We start from the raw sequence: 27,758 nt of genomic DNA, 5'->3' as shown, positions 1-27,758 counted from the left end.
ACTTCAAAGAGTCACTTCTAGCAATTTTCTTAACTCCAGAGGTGAAGAGGGAAACAAAAGTCAGAACACTGTAAAATTTTCAAAATTTTAGGTGCAATTAAAGGTTTATTTTAGCCTGGGATATAACCATAACACAATGAGAGTCTTTTGTTTGACTCAGATTGAAAGTTCTGGGGAAGAACGGATTGGATTGCAAAAGAGTCTAAGACTCAACCTTTTATCCAAAGTTAGTTTTGGGGAACCTTGAAAATGTCCAGGAAAGTCTCAAAGCGTCTTCCAAAAGATCAGGGAACTCTCTGTCCTTCAGGCTTGTAGAACACCTAGATGTGTGCTGACTTGTGTGATGAGGTCTGTATCTGTCCCATCACTAATTCTCTTTCTCCCTTCTCGGCTGGCAGCTGTTGCTCTTCCAGGAAGCAGTGTCCCAGCCCTGCACAGCCCTTGGCTTTGTGGCCCATTGACTTTCTTCCTTTACGTGCTGCTCAGATGATGGCAAGCGAGCGCTCCTGTCTTCGGACCAAGACATTCCTGCTCCTTTCCTACTCAGCCACCTCTGCTCCTTCCTCCCCTCCTCACTGGCACACCAAAGTGTCCATATGTTACCAAAGACTGACAGGCATGACCATGCAAAGGGATCTGGTTCAGAACTGGAGCACTCCTTGAGAAAGTTATAATGTCTAGAACAAAATTTAAAAATAAAGACAAAACTTTTTTTAAAAAGCACGTGCACGAGAGAGAGTGAGAGAGAGAGAGAGAGGAAGGAAAGAAACACACATGGAGAAAAGAAGGAACGAAACACAAAAAAATGGGAATGAAGAAATGTGAAGAGCAAATGAAAGAAGAAAAAAAACACACCCATGTTTCCTTGGGAATGTCGGACAGGGCTTCCTCAGGGAAGTGAGAACTTGTTTTAAACAAACAAACAAAAATATATTAAAGCACAAATTTCTACCAGAACAGTTACCTTCTTTGCTGCAGAGCCCACAGCTTAGTGGATGATATCCTGCAGTACTCCCCTTGTCTCCTCATGCTTTCCCACTGGCTGGGGCTGCCCCGCTCCGGCTGCAGCACCGGCCCCGTCTGTGGGGCAGCAGCCGCCCCACGTGCCGGCAGCCGGAGCGCCTTTCCTCGCACCGCATGTGCTTCAGTGTCTCCATCCATCCACACCTCCCAGGCTCTCATGTACTTAATTGCCCCCAGTGTGGTTTGCTTTGGCCCTTTCCCACCGCTCTCTGCTTCTCCTCATCCCCCAGCCTGAAGAAGATGGAGCAAGCAAGGGACCGATGGCATGGACCACGCTGAGTGGGGAAGTCCTGTCTGGATCCAGCTGCAGCACAGGCCTCCAAGAGCCTCTGTCTGTCTCTCAGCACTCTTGCTGGATAGGGATCAGGTCTGAGCTGCAGACAGAAAATCTGGTCTCTCTGGGGCTGAGGGATGGGATGTGACTGGATGGGACTGGAAGGGTGGAGCAGTTGCACATTGGCTTCCCCCTGTGAATATTGGGATGGCAACTGCCTCAGCCCCAAACCCACAATTGCTTCTCTGCCTGTATTTTGTTACCTATTTATTTTGGTTTTTATTCCATTACTTCCTCCACCTCAAGTTTTCTGGATTATGGGAAGATTCAGGCATTTAAATGTTCTTTAGCCAGGCAGCAAGTCCTGTGCTCATGACCCAACCCCTGGGCTGGCAGTTCAGGCAGCTCCAGTGCTGCCCTCTCACCTCCCAAGGCCTTTTACATGCACAGTGCATTTGCTGCAGTGTGGGCAAATGGTGGCAACAGCATCACTGCTCAGGGTTGAGGTTGCTGAATTTTGTCAGCACATGCAGCCACACAGGCACTCAGCTTCCACTGCCAGGGCAGTGGGCAGAGGAGCTGAAGTGTGGAACAGGCAAGAAACTGCTCCAAGAACGATTCATGCAGGAAATTGGCCCTTGTGCACAAGAAGCTTGTGCTGAGCTGTGGTGCTGTTTGCCACTGAGGAACAAGGGAGCAGGGATGGGGGAAATTCACCTTTTTCTTGATGGTATCATGAGTGGGTAAAGGTGGTGTTTCTCTTTGCTGCAGACCTGCAGCAGATTTGGCCCAACAGCCTCAAGGTGGAGGCAGATGAACCTCCAGGAGAAGGATTTGCCCTGCACCAGCCACACAGGAGCTGTGATAGCCTTGTTGCATCTGGAGGCAGCTCTGGGCATGACTTACCTCCCTGCACAGGGCAGAGTTAGCCCCACAAGGCTGTGAATTGGGGTTTACTAGCCCACACTTGCAATTAATTAAGTGTGACTTTTCCTCCTAAGGGATATCCCATCCAAAATCCCTATCTGGAGTACCACAGATAAGATAGTTGTTTCACTGCAGTACTCATGGCACCTTAGCCATTTCTGATTAAATATCAGCTTCTCTAAGACAGCCATGTTTGTCTGAAATCACCTGAATGTATTAACTGCCTCCTGCATTGCTCAGTTTCCAGCCATGGCTGGGGCCTCATTGCCTTCACTGATGGAGGGGGAAAGCTCTTCCTTAACTCCCAGGAGATCCAGCCACCATCAGAGAGAGAAAGGACATCAGCTCTGAGGGACAAGGGGACCTTCTTCACAGGAGGCCTTGCAAGACAGTAGAGGACATGATACAAGTCTCCCCAGCTCATTCTGCTTTTCTCCATTTCCAAGAATTGGGACTGTGTCTTTTCTGTCTCCATCCCTCCCTCCAGAGCCCAGACCTCAATCACAGTGCACATTTGACCAGGAAAGCCGTGGCTGTTGCCCAGGGCCAGGCAGTGTCATGGAGTGCAGTGGGTGCCAACAGCAATTCTGTGTCTTGCTGCCTGTTGCCATTTTCATGGGCAGCCAGCGCTGCCTTTTTAGGCTGAGCTCTTTCAGCCCTGTGCTCTTCTTTTCGTCTGTGCTTCATCACCCCACTCCTGGTAAGAGTCCACTTTCACTCCTAGGAGAGAGACCGTGCTTTCCAGTGGCGCTTGGGAGCTTCCCAATGGCTCCTGATCTGCCAGCAGCAGAACATTTGTGTTGCATTGCTGGTTGCAGGAGGCTTCTTCTGGGCAGAAGGTGGAGACAGTGCTTCCCCATCAGTAAGAGATAGCCCAGGGCAACCATCTCACCTTCTGAGCTCTGAGGCAGGGGCCTTGTGAGTTGGCTTCCTCAGACTGCTCAGCCCAGCTTGCACAAGCACCCAGGTTTTGGTGGTGTTTAGTGAGCATCAGAGGTGCTGTGGGGCTGGAGAGGTGCAGCCTGAAGGTTCAGGATGATGGACAAAGCATTACCTGTGAGGCAAGTGTCAGCAAAAGGGCACCACACAGGGGTGCCTGCAGGGAGGGAGTCCATGCCCTGTTGCCAGCCCCTGTGAGGAAGGCTGTAAGAGCCTCACCACACCAAGCCATGGCACAGGGGGCAAGAAGCCCTTTGGTGGCTGTAGGTGCAGGGCAGAGCAAGGAGGCTGTCCCAGCCAGAGATGAAGCCTTCTGCTGTCAGGTGTCCTTCAGCTTCAGTAAAAGTCTCAGGAAGCCCCATCCCACTTTAACCTCTGCTCTTTTATCTCTGGCTAGAAAGCAGCTGGCAGTGAGTTTGGGGTAAAGTCATTAACACAAGTGCCCCTGCTTCTCAAAAGTACTGAGGACAACAGGAGAGACTTCATTTCCCTGGCAGATGTGCTGAGAGATGGCATCAGGGGAAAGAGGCACTTCAGCAGCAGGGATGGGAAGATGTGCATTGATGAGATGGAGGGGAGGCAGGGTCCCTCTTCTTTGAGGGTAGTGGTTCTTGTGGTTTTCTACCCCATGCTTGAGAGGCAAGTCTCCTTGTGGAGGTAATGCATCCCAGGTGAGATGTAAAGCCATGCTCCTTACCCCTTCCAATTAAAGATCCCTTCACATTTTTCACACTGTTCTGGCTAAATTACAGTCCTTAAACTTAATTACTGTCTGTCTTCTTAAATATCTGCTGCAGTCCCAATGTTATGTTTCTCTTCCTGATGTTTTATGTTGCTCTGTGCCTATGAAGTAGCTGCTTTATTCCACTCCAGAAGTGGCTGCATTTCAGCAACGGTGGATATTATTCCTGTATATAGTATGAAAGTCCCTGCAGAAGAAAAGTGCAATATAAATTTAAGAGACTGCTTTTATTTACAAGGAGACCTCTGCTTGGTAGTTGTAGAAATACATTAGGAAGAATGCTGTGTGGGTGTTAGCCAATATATACTCAATTTCATTTTTTTCAGGGTGTAGAACAGAAAATATGTGAGTGTGCAGGCTCCTGGGTATAAGTTGTAGATATTAGAAGTAGTGAATGCTACTGTGTAGTTACAAGTGGGGCTTACAAAGAAACTTTACATTTGAAATCTCTTTTTGTAGTTGTTCATTGTATTCTGAAAAATATACTTTTTAATTTTAATTTTCTACAGTTCCGTGCAAGTCCAAATAGCAGGTCATCAACAGAACTTTAATCCATGGCTTTTAACAATCTGAACATCAATTCCTGCTGCTTGCCCTGAAATGCAGTTCCTGGCTGGTAATAATAATAGACTATTTTTCTTCCACAAAGATCAGCCACTGGAAAGTGATGGACATAATATGTTCCATTTGATCTGGAGTTAAGTGATTAGAAGCACCTGAGTGCAACTCTTCCCAGCTGTATGAGAGTGAAAAATTGTTTCATGTATATGAAAAACTTTGCATAGCGCACAAATGGTTTGGGAAGTGCTCGTGGGTCCCTTTCAGCTCAGCAAATTCTGGGATTCTGTGATTGGCAGGCACACAGAGATGCTCCAGCAGAGCTGCACAGTGTGCTGCCTGGAGAACAGCTGTAGCAACAGTGATAGGGAGCCCTTCTTCTGGGAACTGGTTTTCTTCTGGAAAGAAATATGGGAGCAATCAGGGAAAAATTGGTGAGTGGGAGGGCTTCAGATATTTAGGCTGGTAATTTTTTTGCAAAAATAATTTAGAGATATGAGAATGAGTTTAGTAAACATGCTACAAATCGTATTTTATTCCCTATTGCTATCCAAAGTATTGAAATTTAATTTCTATCTATACAAAATCCTGTGGGTGCACTACTCCAGAATTACAAAAACATTGCTTTACTACCAAAGGGAGAGCAAAGTCTGGATTCCTCCTCCTGAGCCTGTCCCTATCAGGAAGGGCCCAGCTTTTGGCTTGGTGCTGGGTGCTGCTCAGCCTGGGGGGACTGTCAGTGGTGCTGTGGAGAAGCTTCTCTCCACCACTGCCCTGAGCCCTGTCTCCAGCATGAAGGGGTCCCCTCAAGGCACTGTCAGGAGCAAGGCCTGCTCCCCATTAGCTCTCAGCAAGGCTGAGGCAGGGAATTTTATCAATGGGAATTGCCAAGGGGTCCTCATGCTGCCCCGGGCAGGGACAGGCAAAGGAACCGGGGCATTTTCCCTCCTCCATGGAGTAAATGGTGTTAGTTCACCCCACTTGGAGACAAACCTTTTTGTTAAAGCAGAGAGCTCAGGAAGCTGCTGCTTCAGGATGTTGCTGTTTTAGTCACCTTTGTCAGTCAGCACCACATAGATATCCAATTTTCTCTGGAAATGCTGCAGCACCCATTTGCCTCCTGGGTGCAAGAGAGAGAGAGACCTCCAGAGACAGACAGCAAGTCAGCAGGACATACTGTGTCCCTGTGCTCTGTGGCTGCAGGGAATGGGGGGCTGGGTCCAGATCACCTAGATCTGCTCTGGCACCTTCTCCATCTTGCTCCCTGCAGCCCTGGCAAAGCCTGAGGGGCTGCCTGGGTGGTGGTGGTGGAGCAGGAGCACTTCAGGACATGTGTTGGCTCCATCAGGGACCTGGTGTGGGTCATGTCCTGGCTCCATCAGAGGCAAAGGAGGGCTCACAAACAGCCCCATGCATGGCTGAAAGGATGGAACAGAACTTCTCTGTGTTCTTTGGAAAAGGAGAGAGGAAAGATGAGCTCCACAGTGCATTGTCCTTTGTTTCACTGATGGCAGGCAGCAAGCTCTGACCTGAGGCTTCTCAGATGCTGGGCAAGGAGACTAAAGAAAATCCTGAGACCAGATTTCCCAGTAAAATGCACCAGTCCAGCTCCAGATCCTCAGCACATGAAGAAGCCAGGCAAGCCACTGTCCTCCCACGGGTGATCCCTGAGGAAAGCTGCAAAGGGCTGGTCCCAGCTCGTGACCACTGTCCTTCTCTCTGCTGCCTTTCATGGTGAGGGTTTTCCAGCATGGGACAGAGAACAAGGGAAAGGGAGAGATGCTGTCTTTACTGTTGCAAAGGTAGAGCTGGGTGATTAGAGATTTTTGTAGAGAGCTGTGCAAGTCTGTGGTAAATCCAGGTTTTGCTGGCATTTGCAACAGCCTGTAAACAATGCGCTCCTGTGGAATGAGACAATATTTTGTGCTTCCATTAACTATTTTTCTAAAACAAAGTGGGCTGTGAATATTTGACTTAGAGTAGGATTTTTTACCCCCAGGATGGCCTAAATCAGCAGAAGACAGGGCCAACTGCACAGCTGTCATACAGTGCCAGTCCCCAGGCAGTGCCAGTGCCCAAAGCCCATAGTGATGGATGTGCCTTATGCTGTAATGGCTGGGCCCTTGCCTGAAGCTTGGAACCAAGTGAAGGGTACCTGTCTGCTCTGCCAGCCATGTGCATCTGTCCTGTCTGCCAGCCAAGTCTGTGGGAAGATGAAAGCCCCTGGTGCTGCTGCTGCTGCTGCTGTGAGCCAGTGGGGATCTGCTTTGCCTGGGGGAGATGGGCTCTGGTCTCCTGCCATTTCGGCAGTGAAGTGGCTTCCAGTTGTGTAAAGCCCAGCTGTTACAATTGAGAGATGCTCCAGGATCTTCAGAAGTTGCATAACTACAGCAAGCCTCAATTGATCAGCAAAGGCAGGCCCTGGGTAGGGGCTGGAACGTCCCAGATGTCAGCAGTGCTGTGCTGCCACTCAGTGAGCTGCACCTCCTTTGTTCTCAGCATTCCAGCAGCTCAAGGCTGAGCCCAAACCAGCCAAGAGCAAGTGCAGCTCCACTTCCTTCTCTGCATTGCAGCCTCTGCAGGCAGGCACCAACAGGTTTTCTTTTGGTGACCCTGACAAGCAATGTGGTGCAGAGATGAAACTGTTTCCAGGCGCTGCTTGCACTTAGGTCCGGCCCTGGTAAGGGGTTTATCTTAGCAGCCTGTAGAGGGATCAAAGCCAAAAGCTGAGCTGTGGGTGTGTTGCAGCTGCCAGAAATGCAGCAGGCAGGGGATAAGGCCCCTTTTACTGGTGGAGTCCCCACCTTTCCCTTCCCCACAGTCCATGCTCCAACTCAGAGTACCTTCAAAGCTGGGGCATTTGGTATTTAATGTCTCACTGGGCCTTGTTCTCAAGAACCAGTTGTGGGTATCAGTGAACAGAGTGACAGCCAGGCTGTAGCAGCATCGTCAGCTCAGGCAGCACCTAGACTGTGCTGAGAGGAGAATATAGATACCATTCTGTCTATAAAATGCCACAGGCATTGACTGGACTAGTGTTTGGGTCTTTTGTGTGGGTGGCAGCACGAACCACACAGAGACTGAGCAAGGGACTGGTGAACACTAGACATTTCCCTGGAAAAATTCAGATGCTGATGAGGAAACATATTTACAGACTTGGAGCAAACCTTTCCTATGCATGTAGCATCCTGAGACAAGAAGACTCTCTGAGAGTTTGCTGGAGGTGACCTTTTCCTCTCGTCAAACTTTGTTCTTCTCTGCTGCCCATCCCCAGCTTCTCAGCACATTAATGTAATTGTTGGTGTTAAAGCTGGGTAAAGTGTCAGTGCTTTCAAAGTTTGGCCTGCTTTCCACTTTTCGGGATCTTCTAGTTGTATCATCTCATTCCACAGCAGGGAGTTCCACAGCATGCATTCATCTCAAGACATTCCCTAAAAGCTGAGAATGCTGCAGATACGTGGTTCTTCTTCGTGGTTTTTAGTTGCAGCCCTTGCCTGACAGCGTGGAGACAATTTCTCATCTCTGGATGGACTGGAAACTTTGGTTTGGTCAGCATGGTTTTGCTTGGGTCCTTTTCCCCAGTCAGAACCATCCTGCCTGTATCACAATACATGCAGCAGAGGAAAGGGGCCATCATCCAAGATACAACTGGCTCATGGGGAAACAACTGTGGCATCTGCCTTTGGCCAGAAGTGAGCATCAGACAGTGATTTCCACACTCCTTCTCACTCCATCCCCCTTATTTACCCTCACTGAGTGTTTCATTTGCAGCCTGGAGAGACAGCAGCAGACTTCATCCCTGGATCCCATAGAAGGGGATCACACCAAAATCCCATCCTCAGTTTCTGGGGTGCAGGGAGAACCAGCTCAGGCCCAACAGTGAGCCACTTCAGTGGGATCTAGTTCCAGTGGGACTGCATCACCTCACACGTCCATGTCACCAAGGCCAGTAAGAGAGTGTTGGTTGACCTGACAGAAGTGTGGAAACAGCCCCCACAAAGTCTGTGTGTGTGGGGATACTGTGGAAGAGGGAGGGGGGTCCTCTGGTGTCTCTTGGGTTTTTTGCTATCAGTGTCCTAGGTGGGGATCCTGGGACAGAGCCTCATCTCCACCCAGCCCCTCATTGCCACCATGTCGTGTCCCATCCCCACCCCACATCTCACAGCGTGCCATCGCCACACTGAGTGGAGCTGGGGCCCTCTTGCCACCATGATGCCAAGCTGTCCACAACGTTAAAAGCACAAAACACAAAGGGACTGAACTGAACCTTTCAAACAGGGTGAGATGTTTTATAAGCATTGCCTCATCCACCACCTCCCCCAGCCCAGTGCACCCGCTATGTAACCTACAGACTCTCAGCGTGGATTGTTTCATTCAAATAAAGCTGCAGTACTCCAGTGGGTGAGCCTGTGTGTCCCTCTCTCTGGGGTTGGGGTGACAAGGTGCAGCCTGCAATTGGTGCTCACAGTGGCTGGGCAGGGAGGAACTTGTATTGCTGCCCAGCACTGAGGCATGTGCCAGTGTTTGACCCTGAGCCTTTCCCAAAATATCTGATTAGAGGTCCCTGGGGAAGGCTTCTCAGATTTGCTCAAACCCCAGCACAGGAGCTGGGCCTAGGACATGGCACAGGCAGGTTTGGGACAGTGAGTGCTGGGGAACCCTTGTGAAGGGAGTGCCTCAGAGCCCTCCCCTTCCCTTACCCAGCACTCCTGCCTTTTCTAAACCTCTCCTCCCATCCCAGACCTGCAGCTCTTGAGGCTGCTGGCTTCTTGTGACACACTCAAAACTGATTCTTTTGTCCTTTGCTCTTGACTTCTCCCTCAAGAAAATGGGCCAAGGCAGCAGTTCCAAAACTGGTAGGTGTGAAACAAGCCAACAGCCCTGGGCTGTCAGCGGGGTGCCAGGGCCCCTTTTCCTGGCACTCCTCTCCACCTCAGGGTCTCCAGCATGGGTCCAGCTGCTCCATGGATCCATCAGAGAATGGGCAATGCCAGCCATATGATGCCTAAGATGTTCTTGGGTGAACGTGTCTTCTCTACCATGAGATCTGCAGAGCTACTCAGCTCAGATCCTAAGTTAGCTTTGCCTCACCTGAGCCCTTAAGAGCAACACTTAAAGAGAACTGTGGGTGAAAACCAAATATAATTTTGTTTTACATGGCACAAGCTGCTGTTGGCTGAACCTCACCAGACTCTAAAACAAAACTCAGGTGCCTACCTTGAGTGTGGGGCAGTGGATCACATCAGCTACTGCCATACCCCTGCCATTAACACCACTTCATCTGGTGTAAATGGTGATGACTCCATGGCATTTGAGCTGCCTGGACAAAGTTTGGGATAGGGCTCAAAGCAATGCAGAAGGGTCTTCCAAACTAACCCAACATTTCTGCCTCCTCTGCTTCCCTCACAGCAAGCAGTTGTGAAACCCACTGGCAAAGAGGATGTTTGGTTTTATCATTCTATGAAAGTAATCACCCCTAGCAAATGCTTCCTTTTTCCCTCTCATAATGAAAAATAACTGTTCCAGATGGGAGTCTGAAGGGAGCTGGATACTGGAGTTGCTGTGGTGATTCAGGTCAAAGTACTGGAAAGCGCTATTAAACAAATACATGTGTGTGTGTGTGTGTATGTGTCTATATATATGTAACATACATATATATTCTATATTTGCATATATATGCATGCACATAGCACTCATCTCTGTCATTCCTGCCCAAGTTCAGCGCATCCTTGTCATGCACATGTTGAGACAGAGTCCCACTCTGCCACGACTCCTCCTCAGAGTCCCTCTCCCTTCCCACACAGGCCAGAGCAGCTCTGAGGCTGCACAGGGACTGGGCAGGAAAGCAGGCTGCATTTTGAAAGAACAGGCACAGGCTGGGAAGGAAATGAGGTAGAGGGGAGCAGCCAAAGAAGGAAAATGTAAGATTGTTTCAAATCACCCAGAGAGCTGGAGTCTCCTTCAGCTGCTTACCTTTTATCCTGGAACATTGCATTTTGTCATTAATTGTTAATTCTTGCTGTTCTAGTTGTCCCCACACTAGGTCTGCTTTACAGAAGCACTCAAATTTTTTAGTGTGTTGTCAGCTGTAAAATGACGCATACTGTAAAAGCCTGGACTCTGGCTCTCTCAGACAAGGCACCACCATTGGGGTTTGCCTCTGATAACCCAGAATTTACTGTTTAGTTTGTGTTTGCCTGACACCCCATCTGTGGTCACTCTGGCTACCTACACACTAATACATTCCCAAGCTTTCTGTTGCAATTCTTCCCTAAGGGAGATGAGGATGTGCTGGCAGATTAGGAGCCAGGCTGAGGTTCAGGCTGTTCCTGCAAGGTCTGTACTATTGATTGTACAGCTGCTACAGCTCAGTCCCTCCTGTGTGCACTGCAGACAGCAAAATCACCTCCAAAGGTAGAAGCAATGCTAATTTTGTTAAAGCTGGATCACTGGGAATGCCCACCAAAAGGGCCACAAGGGAGCAAGCCACTTGTCTTTGGCTTGGTGAATTGATGCTGTGCAATAAATAAAGCCTGAAGCCAGACAGTGAGTGATGAAGATGGAAAGGAGTATTGACTGCATGCTCAAGTGAGTGGAGTCCTTTGTGTGAAACCTGCAGAAACAGGAGCTGTACAGTCATTAAGAAAAGAACTGTAATGCAGACACAAGGATGCTTCACTGCATATCTGTGGGCTCCAGGCTAGCTGGGCATGGAGTGCTGGCCTTGCACCATCACACACGACTTTTTGGCAGGCTCCTGATCCCATGCAGGGCTGTCCTGGTGCTTGGCAGAGGACGTTTACTGCTGTGCCAGCACAGGAACCCAAGTCTCACAGTCTCTCCCCTGCCTGGGCAGGCAGCAGAGGAGAGATGCTGCTTCTGCCAGGGGAACACCCACCAGCACCTTGCAGGAAGGGGTGAGGAGCACAGCTGGGTATGGAGGTTGCTGAGAAGTAGCTCCTGACATTGGGGAGAGTGTCAAGGCTCAAAGCACCAATCTGGGATGGCAGAGACCAGATTTGTGTGGATGGCCATGCTTGGCTAGGGAGAGGATGGGAACCACTTTTTCCCTGCCAGATGCCTGGGATTGGATGAGGGTTAGAGGTGGAGGGACAAGGTGTAGCTCTGATCTGTGCAAGGCTGTGCCTCAGTGAAGAGAGGAGGCAGGTGCCAGCAAGGGTGTGTGTGTGAAAGCAGGAGAGGTAAGGATGCCTGCACATGGGTGCATCAGCTGTGCCAAGCACATGCATGGAATTGTACATACATGCAAGGGCTGTGTCGGTGGCAGATTATTTCAGCATGTCCTTTGGAACCCCTTTTCCCTATTCCTCTCTTCCTACAAATTCCTAAGCAAGACTGTCTGGCCACAGGTCTTTTTCCTTGGCATTTTCCCAGAATGAAAGAGAATACTTGTTATGAGCAAAACCCACAGAAAATGCTACAATCTGGATTTTAAATATTCTGACCCTGTTATTTAAGACCAGAGGAAAAAATAAATGGTGCTGACTGTAGAGGAAGATTTATAAGACCAGGATTTATAAGCAGAACAAAGTGACCTAAAAAGCAGAGAAGATTTAGAGATACAGGCTGCAGCTGTAGCCCACCACATTAGCATCCTGCCAGCCCATGTGAGCCCCAGAGCAGAGCTGGGTCCTGGGTCTGGCTGGGAAAGCCTTGTCCATCAGCTCAGTGGGGACAGCGAGGAGGAGACCTGTTGGATTAGCATATGCTTAGATATCTGGAGATGGAGGGGGCACCTCCCTCCATCTGCATTTCTCCGCACTGTCACACTCTTCCATCAATGTGTGGCCCCATGTACATGCCACATATTCATCCCCATGAGGGCTCTGACTGAACCTGACTCCCCACCCCAGCCCTTTTCTGTCAGCAATAGCCCTGTGCTGATGTCAGCTACAGATTGTTCCTGGATTTCTGCTACCGCTGGATCTCTGATCTCTGGGAAACTCTCCTCCCTCTATGGGAGCACTGTCCCACCTTGTGTGAGGACAGCCCCTTTTCTCCCTTCAGCCTCCCTTGGCTGCATCTTGATCCTCCTTGCTGCACTCAGGATTTTTAGTGGAGGGAGGTCGATGGTGCAGTCTGGTCCCCTGGGCTCGCTGCCCTGTGAGTGCTGCACCCAGGGCTGGGGATGCTGTGCCCTCCTCCTGCATGGCTCCACTCCTGTAGCATAAGGCAAGAGCACTGCCTGCTCCTGTTTGCCTGCTCCTGTAGCTCTGCTTTGGCACTGAGTCAATGCTGCTCCCTGCCATGCAGAGGGAATGGGGATTAATTAGCTAATTATTTCACATTGCCTTGAGAGGAGACAGGCTAGCTCAGAGTCTGGCGGCTTGCAGCTGGTGGCTATGATGGGAGATGCCAGGGCAGGCCAAAGGGTTTGGCAGCTGGAGCTCAGAGATGACCTATCCATCCCTGCAGGGCTTTTCCACATCCCATGTGAGGCCCTGGGCAGGAGGGAAGGCAGATGCATCACAGATTGCTCCATGCAAAAGCCAGACTGACATGCCCCTGAAGGCCTTTCTTGAGAGCAGACAAGGAGGAAGGGCCAGGGCTGCTCCTGCAGGGTGCTGGGCTGCAAGTGAAGCCTGCCAGCAGACCACAAAGCAGGTCAAAGGTATCACCTCCTGCCTGTGCAAGCATCAGAAAATGCTCCACACCACTGAGAACGAAGGGGGCCCCATCCCATGCCTGAACACTGAGCTGCAGCCTCTGGACAGGCTCCTGCCCTGTTTCAGCCTGGTTGGCATCTCACCTGTTCAAAGCACCAGGACCAGTTTTTATGTTCTCATGGGCAGCCCTGGATGATTTCAACTTCATCTGCCTCTGAAAAGAGCTACACTGCAGAGTAAAACCTCTGAGGTATCCTTCATCCAATAGATTTACACTCACAAGACTCAGCCTCTTCTAACCCAGTGTCCTGAATGGGCTTTGCAGCGAGCCAGAGCCCTGCTGTCAGAACATGAGTAGTGCCTAAAGCTCACTGTACATCCCTGTGCAGCTCCAGCTGTGTCTGATGTTCTGGGTGAGAGCCAAAACCAAAGTCAGAGCTAAGCCAGAGCCAGGCAGTTTCCTTCAGCCCCACAGCAAAGTGCAGTCACCAGGCACACTGTGGGGGACTGCCTCTCCTTGCCCCAGATATTGTTGAGAGACCTCAGCATATAACCAGAAAGAGCTGAAGGTTCCTGAGGAGATATGGGAGGCTTGGACAGCTGCAAGTGGACAAGGATCTGCCTGCTGTACCCTTCAGGTAGTTGTGCATCACACCTACAGCACAGCACAGAGATACCAGAGCTGAGCACCAGCAGCAGGGCTCGGGCAGCAGAGAAGCCATCGGTGCCACACGGGCTGCCCAAGGGAAAGGGCTGCAGCACACCTGGCTGTGCAGAGCCTCCCTCCCAGCTGCCTCAAACAGCCCCACCTTCCCCTGCAGACAGTGCTGTGCATTGACCTCCCCACCTCACCTAAACCTGCCTTCTGCTTTTGACAGGGAAAATACCCCAGTCCCAAATCCTGGCTGGCCTCTGCCTCAAAAATTCCTGGTATTTTGGTGCCTCACTCCAGCCCTGTCCTTGCCTTTCACTTTTGCCCTGCAGCCCTTGCCCATGCTGTTTCAGCCCCAACTCCACAGTCTTTGCTCTTATCAGGAGCAACCTGGAATTCATGCCTGGGTCTTCAGGAAATGGGAACTTAAAATCATTTTGTCCCTTCTTCTGATAAAAATGACAGCACTGCCATAAAAAAGAAAAATTCTTAAAATAACAGAATGTGTAGAAGCTCTGTGCCTCTGATGCCCACCGTCTCCCTCCTGGCATTCCTGGCTGCACATACTCTTCTCATCAGCCTTTCCCATGACTGTCTCCATGATTTATGGTCTTAATAACTGAGCCTGAATCCTGCTGCCCTCCCCACTGGGGCTCATAACCAGCCGCCATTCACACTCGTTGCATGGCGGATTCTGTTGCAGTCCAGAGCATCTTTTCAGAGAGGCTCTGGACTCATCCCTTTCTGCTCTCCCCAGGAGGAAACACCTTTCCTGCAGGAGACCTCTGGGCAGTCATTTCCCTTTCCTTTTCACAGGACGCTTCTGTTACTGTTTCATGTAAGCCACCATGAGCCTGCAGCAGGAGGGAGAAGGGGGGGCCTCTCCACGTGGATGTACATGTTCCTGCTCTGCAGCACATTGGCAAAACAGCAGCTGCCCCCACATGCATAAAGGTCTCTCCACACGTTTCCATGGAGGAGAAGTGTCTGGTTCAGCTGTTTGTCTCTGCCCGGACACACGTAGGATGGCTCTGGGACAGCCCGCGCTGCAAAGGACGAGTCTGGACTCTTCAGATTTTCAGTCTTTGAATTGTTTATTATTTCTTATCTATAGAATTTTCTTTCTGCCTGACAGAGGTCTGTCCAGCAAAGCAGCCAAGGGCACTCTGACCTCCCACTGGGCGGTCATCTCTTTTTATACTAAAAACTACGTACATCACATTTACCTTTATTTCCCAATAACTTTCACCCATATTAGCAAGTGCACCTTCACTAAGGACCAATCCCAAAGTGCCAACATCACCACAGAAAATGGAAGACAAGAAGAAGAAAGAAGAAGGACAAGACACGCCCTGATCCCTCCATCTTTTCTCCATAACCCCCCTGTACCAAAATCCTAAAATCTATATTTCACCCTGTAAATACATCATTCTTACACCACTCATTCTCAAGTGACTCTCATGCCCTCAAACAGGTGGCACATCCCTCAAAGGATCAAAGTCAAGCCACCAGGTACTTTTGGCAACATTCCAGGATTTCTGAGCCCCCCAAGGGTTGTCTCGGTAACTCTGGACATCCGGAGTGATGTGCCAAGTTCCCGCAGAGAAGGTACAGAGGAAGGCAGGTGGTCTCTTACAGGTTGGATGAGCACCAGCCCAAGGAACCTGGGCACAGAGATGGACATGAGCAGGGAGCAGGGAGTCTCATGCAGGGTCGGAAGGCTGGGGATGGGGAGCCTCCCTGCTGGCTGCCACTGCAGGTACCACCCTGCCATGCAAGGGTCTCTCTCCTGCCACAAAGCACTTTATTGAAACACAGAATCATTGAGGCTGGAAAAGACCTTTATGACCCCTGAGTCAGACTATTAACCCAACATTGCCAAGTCCAGCATTAAACCCTGTCCCTCAGTGCCACATCTACATGTCTTTTAAGCACCTCCAGAAATGGTGACCTCACCACTTCTCTGGACAGCCTGTTCTTCCAATGCTTGACTACCCCATTCAGTAAATTTTTTCCCATTACCCAATCTAAAGCTCCATGGGCAGAACTCATCACCATTTCTTCTTTTTCTATCACTTGTTGTTTGGGAGAAGGGACCAGCCCCTACCTCACTACAACCTTCTCTCAGGCAGTTGTAGAGAGCAGGAAAGTGTCCCCTGAGTCTCCTTTTCTCCAGACTAAACACCATAGGTCCTTTTCTCCAAGGCAGCTTTCCAGATTCCCTTTCCCCAGCCTGTAGCACTGCATGGGTTGTTGTCAGCCTTGGTCTTGTTGAACCTCATACAATTGGCCTTGGCCCATCGATCAGCCTGTCCAGATCCCTCTGCAGGGCTTTCCTATGCTCCAGCAGATCAACACTTCCATCCATCTTGGTGTCACCTGCAGATTGACTGAGGGTGCACTCAATGCCCTCATCCAGGCCATCAATAAAGATTAAACAGAACTGGCTCTGACACTGAGCCCTGGGGAGCAGCACTTGTGACCAGTCACCAGCTGGTGTGGCTCCATTCACCACTCTCTGGGCTTGGCCATCCTGACAGTTTTTTGCCCAAAAGAGTGCACCTGCCCAAACAATGAGCAGCCAGTTTCTCCTGGAGGAAATAGTGTCAGAGGCTTTTCAGCAGCCAAGGCAGATACATCCACAGCCTTTCCATTGTCCTCCAAGCAGTCACCTTGTCACAGAAGTAGATCAGGTTTGTTAAGCAGCACCTACCTTTAATAAACCTATGGTGGCTCTGAGTGTCCCATACACACTGCATGGTGGCATTCGGGATGACATGCTCCATGACCTTCCCTGGTACTCCCATCAGGATTATAGGCATGTATTTTCCTGGATCATGCCTCTAGCTTTTATAGATGGGTGTCACATTTGCCAGCCTTCAGTCGTCTGGGACCTCCCCAGTTTGCCAGGACTACTGGTAAATGATTGAAAGTGGTTTGCTGATTTCAGGACCGAGTCTCCCAGGTCAATTTCTATCATCCCTCAGACTCCAGGGAATTGGTAAAGCCCTGCTGACTCCCTGGCAAAATAAGCATTTGTTCTCCTGTTTGCACTCCAGACTGCATTGCTGGAAGCAGCTAAAAGGAGGTGAAAGACCCCAATTAGTCTCCAAAGAGTCTGCTTGCAGCTTTGAGAGCTGCTCCTGAGGTCTCTGGCTACTTGGAGGTAAAGCTAACCTCTTGTACTAATTGACAACAAGGGAGAGGCACAAGACAGTTCTCCCATCTCTGATCCAAGCTGCACTCCCACCTGCCCCTGGGAAACCACACTTCAGCTGTGCAACAGCAGTTCAGCAGCTGCTGCTCCTCCTGCCCTCCCTTCTTGCAGATTAATGACTGTCTAATTGTTCTTTATTTTGCCCTGGCAAAGGTGGAGTCCTTTGCTCCTCACAGGGGAGAGAGAGCAGAGGAAAGGCACAGGGGCGTCCCCAGAGAAGCAGGAGCTAATGAGCCATCTGACTACAAGAATTTGCTTTGCTTGTAATACCTGGTAATAGGTATTGCCTTGGAGGCTGGCTCAGGAGAATGAGGCATGAAGAGGGCTGAGGATATTATAATCTTCTGATTTTGAACAAGTGCTGTTTTTACAAAAGCCAAGTCACCACCCAGATGAGCGTGATGCTTTGCTGAGCAAAAGAAACAAAAAAGCCCCAGCCACAACATGGAGGGTGACAGGTTCAGCCAGAAATCCACCCCTGAGATAAGAGGCTGCATGTCTGTGATACAAACCATGAGCTCCTGCACAGGCAGGAAACATGCTGGGGGGAGTCTGCCTGTCCTCTGCAAGGAGAACCGTGGGTGCAAAGGGGAAAGAAATCTCCTCAGAGCTGGGAGTGAAACAGAAGCAGTTGCCTTACAAACGGATTCTCTCTGTTCCCCAAACACTGAGTCATGGTGGGGCTCTCCTGTCCTCCTCACTGTCCCCCTGCTCAGGAGGGGTTCTCCCCAGACCCATACACTGCTTCCCCAGGGATGCTGCAGGTCCTGAGCTCCCAGTGGGAGCAGCCTCAGCTGCAGCAGCACAGGAGGCAGGCAGCCAGCTCGAAAGAGTTAACAGCTCTCCTCAGTCACCACATCATGATGGATGAGCCCTGCCCCACGGAAATGTCAGTGTCTGAGCAGAGCGTGAGCTCACTGCTGTCTGCCTCCCATCTCAGCATGGAGCCAGCTGGACAAACAGCCCCCTGTCCTCCAGAGTGGGCAGCTGGCCTGGCCTCCCACCTTCTATGACAGCGTTCCAGCGTAAGAGACAAAAGGAGTTTTCAGGGTGTAGTCCCACTCACCCCAAGGTCTGCTGATTAATAGGAGAGGGGCTCCCCTCCACTGCAAAGGAAAGGAGGAAATGCAAATGGATGAAGAATGATCTGGTCAAGCATTGAACCTTGTTATCTAATTTGAAAAACGGGCAAATGAGGTAATTATGGTGAGATATCGATTCATATCAACATGCTCCATAAATGCCACAGCAATAACTCTCAGTGCTGCCACACTTCTCCCCCAGCCCCTCCTCAGCTGCAGAAGGCAAGTTCAGGCTTTTCACTTTAGCCTGTATTGATTTGAGAGACAGAGCCAGCCAGTGTAAGCAAGGTTAGGGCACCTTCCACCCCAGGGTGAGCTGGTCTGCTGGCCCCCACTGGAAAAACTTCTTCAGGAGCTTGGCTGTGATGGTCTACTTTCCTTGTGTGTGTTTTCAGCCAGATCCAGTAAAAGCAGTAAGTGAAGAAAGGAGGAGTCATGTTGATGGAAAGGGTCAGGAGGTAAGACAGAAGCAAGACAAAGGCTTCACCAACACAGAGGTTTTCACTAGCCTCCTACTAGGCCAGTAGGTTGTGGCCAAGCAACTTAACTGTATCCTTATAGTTAGGGTCTGAGTTTTTTCCCACTGCAACAGAAATGTTTTACACTTCTGTTCTGCATCTGGAGACAACCTTCTCCACAACTGTGGAAAGCTGCCTTTTGGGGAGTTGTCTATTTCATTGATAGCTCCCAGATAAGTTCCTAGTAGGCTTCTAAAGATATACACAGAGATAGGAAATTCCCTATCAAATTTCCATTTAATTCTGTGCATACTGCATACAGTACAGCAAATAGAGGACAAACACTGTGTCACCCATAGATGTGTGGACCTGTGCCCCTTTTCTTTGGTCTGGTAGCTTAAAAGCCAGCCTGAACATCAATTATAGCCAGAGAGACATAGCAGACCCTAGATATTCTCCACACTATCGGATCACACCAAACACCCTTGTTGACTTCTGAGTTGTCCTCTGTGAGTGGGTGAGAAACTAGCCTGGTATCTGGGAGTGAGGGGAGAGAGAGCTGAGGTTCACCCATGTAAATCAATTTTTCAAAAACAGGTCTTCAGCTTGAGCACTTCCAAATGGTGCTGGGATCCAGGCCACAGGAGCCAGGGCACCAGAGAATCTGCCTGGCACAAGACTGAGCCTGCTTGGCTCTGCCCTCATGGTGTCCAAATATCTGTCTTCACATCACAGTCATATCAGGAAGGTTCAACAGGTGCCTCTCAGCATGCTCCTTGGGATGCCAGGGGCCTTTCCTGGCACTTGCTGTAACTTTTTCCTTCCCAACCACTGGCTTGGGAACTTGATGCTGAGAGATAACAGTCATGGCTCTATTCACAGCTCAGCTACTTGCCCTTCGTTTCACCACCTGCAAAGTGGGTGAATATGATAATCCCCTCTTTCCCTGAGGACACAAAGAGTCAATGAATAAATCACGAAAAGGAATGCTTTGAGATCTTTGGATAGAAAATATTCCAGAGCTGTTATTGTTATTGGTAATGGCACATATTTATTCCACTTATCGGTACTTCAAGCTACATCAAAGTAATTCCCTACACACAGGAGAAAATAAAATGTATGACCTTCTGTTCCACAAGTACAGGCACGTGTCAGTTGTGCTGAAGCAAGTATTACTTTCACAGGCACTGTCTTGTGCGCCCATTTTTCAGCAGCTCCTGGGCTCCATCCTGCCCCTCCAAAGTGTCCTAACCCCATTTTCATGACCAAATCTGAAAGTCTTTACCCCTTTCACATCTTGCCAGTTTTCTTCACTGTAACAAATCCTCCATAGCACTCTCTTTCAAAGAGCATACCCCCTGTCTTTGCCCTGTGCATGTGCCTCCTGACTTCTCTGTTTGTTTCCTCAGTTGGTCCTTTAACAAATATTCCTTTACTCTCCTCCCCTGCTCTTTCTTCTTCTGCAGAGAATGTGGAAATTTCTGAGCTATTTCATCATGGGAAGATAGCATGCCTGGTTCCTGGAGGCAGTTTAGGATGCTGCAGAGACACAATATGCTGATTATGCTTCGGAGCTCTAGCATCATGCCCCTCCTTCCAGAGGAAAACACAAACTATTTGTGTTTTATGATTCAAAACAGTTGTCCTGCTGCACAGAAAACTTCCTGAGAGGGCAAGTCCTAAAGGATCTAAACTTGTCTGATCCCACTGAAACAGCTACAGAAAAGCAGATGGATGCACTCCTCCATTGCAGACCCTACTCCTCAGCCAGGGAAGTCTGTCCTAATGATCTCAGGTGACCTCTTTCCCTGGACTCAGACCTGTCAGCCACAGACAGCTCTGTGCACTTGTGCTGTCCATCTGTGTACTTGCCTGGCCACTGCAATGTCTTTTCTCTCTTGCTGTCAATTGAACCTCAACACAGCCATGGCAAACTGCCTAGGATGGACTGCCAGCCTTCCTACTCACAGCCTCTGGTCACTGAGAGATGTGTCCATTTCCCTATCCCATACAGGCACAGCACATGGATACAGCTCTGCCCCCAGTCCCTCTGTCCTCATCATCCAGGTCCCAGTTCCCCAGCCTTGTCCCTCCCTCCTGACGAAAGGGGCACAGTTCTTTACATGGCTAGCACAAGCTGTCCCCACTGGATTCCTGTAACCCCATTGCCACCAGGAGATGTCTTCTCCTCCCCAATAGCTCTCCTGTGGGCCATGCTCTGATTTCTGTGCTGGGACATGTCTGCAAACTCACAACTCCATCTCATACTAGCAGGGCTTTCCTGGGCAGCAGGACAGGGACAGGCCTCTTATCTCTCTTCAGATGTCTAAAATTCAGACATTTAATCTGGGAGGGCCACTAAGGTGCTCTGTCTTGATGGAGAAAGAGGGGAATCTTCGGCAGGAGGCTGGCCTCACCTCTCTTAAACACTGTTTGGGTGGGAATGAGCCTGCTTTTCCTCCAGTGACTACAGCAGGAGTGCTGGTCTGGCCTCTGGACAGCTGCTGCAAGGGGGAAGGAACCCTCACTTGCCACCCAGCAGGTACCCACATCCACTCCATAGCCTAGAAAACCTTGTGCAAATACAGCGTCTAGAGTAATTCTCCCCACAAAAATTAAACTACCAAAGGGAAAAAGCTGGAAACTGGTTCCCTCAACATTACAGGGGTGAGCACAGCAGTTACTCAAATGGTTATGCTCAAATGCCTCTTCAAGCTCTTTAGACACTGGCTGATGTCTGTTATCTGAAATTTTAAACCTCTAAACACTGATTAAAAACTACCCACTGGCAGAGAAAATATTTGTTAGTTTACTCCAAGTTTATTAGATGTTAGACCTAATTAAAAGTTCCAATGCATGGTAAATGCTTCTTTAATTACAGCGAGACAGGAACATTAGAATTGTGGTTTTGTGGAGAAAGTACATCTAATTAGCCCAGTTATTTAGGGCATTATTTCTATCTATTTGAAATACATTGCACTACAAGCTGCTTATTCCAGCCAGAGCTTTACGGAAATGTGTTCCAATCAAAAAAACACTTTTAAAAATTTTTGTTCTGTAATTTTTTTTGCTGTTATTAATACTTCATTTATTCTTAATGAAAGAAACTAGACTCAGAGCCCCTGGAGGATGAATTCTTTTGTTTATGCACAGAATAAATAACAGGCACTGCATGGATCACTACTGGGATCTTTGTTACGAGCAATTTGGGAGCTACAAATCCATCATTCAGTCCTCCACATCGGTGTGTGCATCAGCAGCATTGGAGGCAAGGTTTTTGGACACAGGCACATATTGTGTAACACTGAGATGGTCTTATTCTATTCAGCTAAACACATTTCTACATGGTTGTATTGCCAGAGGCACAATTATGCCCTTCTCCCATCTCTACCTTTTCTGACTTCCTGAGTATCCAAGCTCAAAATCCAAGGTTTTATTCCCAACTCATTTCATAGAAACAACCTTCACTCCCCTGGCATTCCTGCCCTGCTGCAAACCTTGGAGAGCAGCAGTGCAGAGCTGGCTGGGGCAGTCCCTGAGCTGTGGAACTGCATTGTGTGGATAGTGGGGTTACCCTAGATCCAAACTGGGCTTTTACTTTGGAGAAGGCAAGGGAGGGAGGGGTAGTTATAATCTATGTGAAGGGGAGGATATTTTGTGGAGATTCTTTTAACTGTATAAGGAATACCTCATGAATCTGTGCTCTGTATTAATAGCAGACACTGCACTTGTAAGGAGGGGTGGTGAAGTCCAGGGTGCTTCAGTAACCTCTGTCAGCACATAGCTGCCTTTGCATCATTTGTGGGTTTTCCCAGCCTGATTAAAGGCACTTTTTTGTTTGTTTGTTTGGGAAGCAGCTTAGAAATAAGCATTGCTACCTCTAAAAAACAAACCAAACCAACACAAAAACTAGAAAATAAACAAACAAACCCTAAACCAACCAACAAACCAACAATGAGTATTGAAGAACAAATTACATTAAAGTGGGGATAAAGTCCCTGAACCTCTGTGGACTGGAAAGCTCCATGTTGACACTGTGAAAGTGTTAATTTAAAGGGAAAGAAAGTGCAAGCATTCATGTGGTCTCTGAGCCAGCTTTGCTCCCTGCTCTTTGTTGGGCATTGTAAGCCACACTACAAACCAAGTACCAGAAACCACAAAGTTCACGTGAACCGAACCAGGAGCCATTAGCAGCTCAAGAAGTATTACCTATTGCTGTCACCTTGAACTTCAAAGAGCAGTGTGCAGAGCTGCCGCTGCTCCCAAGGAAGGGCAGTGTTAACCCCTGGAGAGCAGTGCTTTGTGTGATGAACACTGTTGCACTAAAGAAACTGTGACAGTACAAGTGTGGTGTCCCAGTAGCGAATAAAAAAGAACCTTAAAAAATCAGGCAGCATAGGCCTACAAGTGTAAATCATAGATTTCAAGTGTCCTTATTTACCTCTCTGTGATGCTGAGAGTTCACCAAAAAGGCCAGGAGAAAAAAGAGGGAAGGGGCCAGTACATGGAGAGATCCTCCCTGGAGAGTCATTGATTTATCTGCCCATGGATTTTAAGGCAGCTGGAGGAGCCAGCCAAGTCCCACATGCTGGCACTCCTGTGAATGACCTGCTGTGCTCAGCTGGTCCCACATGGCATGCAGCGACAGGGCACAGCCAGCACAGCCGTGACCCCGCGATGCAGCCAGCCAGGGAGGGAGAGCCGCCTCCTCTGGGGGCTGCAGCGGGACAGGGAGGGCAGAGGGACATGGGGACAGGCATCCAGAGAGGTGGCAGCAGTGAGCAGCCAAGCACCCACCTCCCTGGGGCTCCTCCAAGAGCGGGCACAGCAAGGACAGTGAGATGCAGCCCCTGCCCCTTGACCGTGATCCATGGTCAAGGACGTCACAGTGGGGACATCAATGAGTAGCAATGAATCGGTGCAGTGTGTTCCCCAAAATCAGTTATTTGGGGGAGGGCATGGGGAATAGAACAAAACCACTTCTGCTGGCAGGGTGTGTAATCCTGCAGCTGGGGGAAATCACAGATTCAAGCACCTGGAAACCACTGGCACTTGAGCACATGTATGCACGTGTGCACATGCAAGGGACAGGAGGGCTGAAAACAAAGCCCCACACCTCCCAGTGCCACCAACAGTCTGTCAGGGGAACTGAACTAGCTGAGAGCCAGGAGGTCCCCTGTGGTTTATGCTCCAACTTCCCAGGCAGTGCTGAGGAGAGGGAAGGTCTTTCTGAAGGCAGTCCCAGGCTCACATCTAATCACATCCATGGGGAGGACTTAGCCCAGAAAATCTATTAGATCAGAGTTTTATCACCTGTGATTTTGTGACCACCCAAGCTGATGAGAAATTCTCCAGAAGAGCATCATGTGCAGAGAGCCAGGAGCAACTCTCATTTACAGCCAAGCAAAATTTTAAAGCTCTTTTATTCCATTTTTATTTCTCTCTCTTTGTTTGGTCTCCTTGTACTTTGAGTATGAACAGATAGTGTGGGTTTTCCATTAGGAGATCTATGTACAATAGGTCTGTAGATTATACTCTGGTATCTTATGGAATGTCATCTTAGGGCCTGTCAAAGATCTCTTGTGACAATGCTGCACTCCATCAACTTGCTCAGCAATTGCCAATAAATCCCAGATAGCAATTGTCAGTAAATCCCAGATGCTTGTCCTGTGTTCCTGGGATCCTTCCTCAAATTTATTTCCTCTATTCATCAGTCCTGCCAAGTGCAGAATGAAGGCAGCAGACTTAATGCCTCAAGCACCTGGAAATGTTGGCATACACCCTCCAGTTGGGCCATGCAGCATTGTTGGACCTTCCATTACTTCCATGGCAGTGGTATGTGGATCACCTGGTTTGTTCTTCACACTCCTGCAAACCCATCCTTCAGGAATGGCCCTCCACAGAAGGAAAGAGTGGTGGCATGCTGCTGCAAGGTGTTTAAAACAGCAGGATGCAGAATGGGTGAGCCCCCCGCCCATGGCAATTAGATGGAGCTAGAGAGGGTATAGTTCACCTTGGGCTGTGCTTGTCTGCAGGAACGTGGGGACAGGGACATAGCTCATGGGTCTGTACTTGCCACAAGGGCTGAGGGGCCCAGACCACACACAGAATAGAGCAAGTGGGCAAGGAAACCAGCTGGGCTAGCAGGCTATGTTAGTGAAAGTCCTTCTGGCTGCAACATCAGCCAGAGAAAAACTGACAAGAGCTCTCAGTCTTCTGATTTCCATGTGCAGGCTGATCAGCAAATGGGGTCTGGCAGGAAGAGCCCCTGTGGGGATGCTATCACACAGATGCCCAGATGTGTTGTGAAGATAGTTTTTGCAGCTTTCGCTGGAGCATCTGATATCAGCCATTGTCAGGGTTGAGATAAGGGCCTAAAGGGACATTCATCTTCTCCAGTGTGGCATCTCCTGTGCTCACAGTGGCCCCCTGTTCTCCCTTCCCTCACCCCTTTTGTTTACTGCTTGGATTCATGGCTCATGTGATTTTCTCTGCAGTAGCTGTCTGTTTGTGTGTCTGAGCAGGGCTGGGCACACAGAGAGCTTTGCTGCTGTGTGGGTGATGCTCCCTGCCCCACACACCTCCTGCAGGAGGAAGCTCTGCCCTCTCCCACTGCTGTCCCCCTCCCTCCCAGGGCTCTTGAGTCCCACTGCTCCCTGCAGATCTCTGCAAATCTTCCTATACCCCATTACCTGTCCCCCACACCTACAGCTCCATTTTACCCACAACATCTTCACCCAGTGTAAATTCCCTAAGAGCACAGCTCCTTCCTCACATTCCTCAGGCCCATGTTGCCTTCCCTTGCATGCCAGTGCCTATGGCATTGCATTCCCAATTCAGCACAGTCCTTTTGATTTCCTCTTTCTTTCCCAAGACATCTGTGCTATGCTAACCCTCTCTTCTGGGGAGTGTTGGTTTCAAAATTCTCCAATTGAACACAAAAATATTGTTTGCTGGGAAATTTGCGTTGGATGATGCCATGATCTGAGGGATGCCTACACTCTGTGAGCTCGTTTTCCATCTCTTCTGCCCTTCAGGTGAGAATGCTCAGCCTTCTTGGTATAGTTTCTCTTCCCATATCAGACATACAACCTCTCTTCTTCACTTGTCAGGAGCTCATCCTGAAAGGGTTATCATTTCTTTTGAAGACAAGGCTCTAAATGGATAATGTCCAGCTTTGAGAGTAGTCTGAGTACTTGAATGCACTATAAAACATTCAGCAGACTCAATAGCTGCCTTTCTGCTCAGCTGCATCAGGGCCTGTGGGCTTCCCACAGCTCAGGCGTGCTCTGCTTTAATCCCTCTCTCCCAGGACTCCAGAGGCCTGAATGGTTCAGCAGAGACAGCTTCAGCCCAGAGCAGAGAGCTCTCTGGAGGAGCACTGGGATTGGGATGGTCAGTGGAACCTCAGCACCACGGTCTGAAGAGACATCAGTAAAGCCCTCTCCTCCTGCTTCAGTTGCTTCTGCCCGAGAGACCACTTGGCAATCCCAGCTTCCATCCCACATCACAGGAGTGAAAGGATTTTGTGTCCATCTTCTTGATGCTGAACAGTATCGTAACTCCTAGGCCCCACCCTCTGCCGAAGACACTGAGGATATGGATCTCACATCCACAGACTGCTCTGTCCATCCAGCTCCTGCTCCTGTCCCACTCCTGTCCCAAAGCCTCCAGCCACTGAACTGACTGCAAGCTGCAGAGAGCAGAAAGAGACCAGGAGAAAAATCCAGCTGTCAGAAGTGTCATGTGGAAACAATGGGATCAGAAGGCAGAGAGTTAGAAGAGAATGAGAGGATTTGGAAGCTCTCCTGGAGCTGAGCTAATTAGCTCAGCTAAGTGGCTGAGCATCCTCAGATCCTCATCAGCCAGCCTATACAATTGAGAGGCAGGAAGCTGTGTCCTGGCTAGAGATGTCCAGGCTCACAGAGCAGCCACATGAGCCAGCCAGCACCCAGCCTTCAGGAAGAAACCTGGGCCTGGGGAAGGAGGTATAGGCAATGCCTCAACTGCTCAGTTTGCAGCCATCCTCTGCTTCAAACACAGTCCAGCTAAGGCAAAGCCTGCACAGAGCCCAACAGGCTGTCCTTCTTCCAACATGGAAGTGTCAGCAGCCTGATAGCAACCTTTCTGCAAACTGGCAGTGTTTGAGCCATGGCAGCTGGGGTGCCAGCCAAGCTGAGGGTGCTGGCCCATGCTGGCGTCAGCTAGAGTTCATTTTTTTCCCCGTAGCTGGTATGAGGCTCTGTTTTGGATTTGTGCTGAACACAGGGCTGATAACAGAGATGTTTTTGTTATTGTTGAGCAGGGCTTGCACAGAGCTGAGGCCTTTTCTGCTTTCCATGCTGCCATGACTGGCAAGGAATTTGGGTGTGCATGGGATGTTGGGAGCAGACACAGCTGGGACTGGGGCCTCAGCTGACCAAAGGGATATTCCAGCCCATAGGAGATCCTCCTCGGGATATAAACTGGGGGAAGGAGGAGGACAGTGGGGGGACATTTGCAGTGAAGGCATTTGTCTCCCCAAGTCCCTGGCACCTATGATGGGCCCTGCTCTCCTGCGGATGACTGAACACCTGCCTGCCCATGGGAAATGGTGAATGAGTGCCCAGTCTTGCTTTGCCTGTGTGTTTGTCTTTTGCTTTCCCTGTTAAACTCTCTTTATCTCAATCCATGAGTTCTTCAGCTTTTACCCTTCCCATTCTCTCCCTGGCCCTGCTGATGGGGCAGTGAGTGAGCAGCTTGGGGGGCCTGGCTCCTGGCTGGGGTTAACTCGTAACATGGTCCATGCAAACCCATTGCAGGATTTGCCAGAGATTCTGCTGTAACTTTGCAAGACAGAAAAGATAGAGGGAGACCTGGGTAGCAGCACAAAAGGTGAAGGCACAGTTCTTCCACCTATATGGATGCACAGAATAATCTCTTTGCAAAGCTGTGGATACAAACCAGCCCCCAGGACTTACAGCCGTTTTCTCCCCACTCATTTTTGCATCTCAGCTCAATCCTGTTTCTAGGCTACTGGTGAATGAGGAGAGCCACAAAACCCCCTCATACAGCACAGGGCAGGTACAGCGATGTGAGGAATTCACCCATGCAGAGGGCAAAGGGGAAAGGATTAAATATGTTCAGCTGTGGGCAAAACAGGCTTTTCCAGTGTCTTGGGAGAAAACTGCTCACCCTATGCTATGAGAGGAAACAATGCATAACATCTGAAAAAATTCTGGCAGTTTATTCACCATAATCGTGGCTAAAATTTATAATC

General features: G+C 49.5%; 1 protein-coding gene across 2 annotated transcripts in view; it reads left to right on the top strand.

Moving 5' to 3' along the window:
* MDGA1 (MAM domain containing glycosylphosphatidylinositol anchor 1) overlaps positions 1 to 8,860 on the top strand; it is a 146,691-nt gene extending 137,831 nt beyond the window's left edge. For both annotated transcript variants that reach the window (XM_064708889.1, XM_064708890.1), the window contains exon 17: positions 399 to 8,860. In XM_064708889.1, coding sequence (XP_064564959.1) covers positions 399 to 490 — 92 coding nt within the window. In that variant the 3' untranslated portion in view covers positions 491 to 8,860. The remainder of the gene's footprint in view (positions 1 to 398) is intronic.
* The last annotated feature ends 18,898 nt before the right edge of the window (positions 8,861 to 27,758 follow it).

This window comes from Zonotrichia leucophrys, chromosome 3 (assembly GCF_028769735.1).
Source record: "Zonotrichia leucophrys gambelii isolate GWCS_2022_RI chromosome 3, RI_Zleu_2.0, whole genome shotgun sequence".
In the NCBI taxonomy this organism is placed as follows: domain Eukaryota; kingdom Metazoa; phylum Chordata; class Aves; order Passeriformes; family Passerellidae; genus Zonotrichia; species Zonotrichia leucophrys.
Note: the sequence above shows the minus strand (reverse complement) of the source record. Positions and strands in the feature narration are given on the sequence as shown.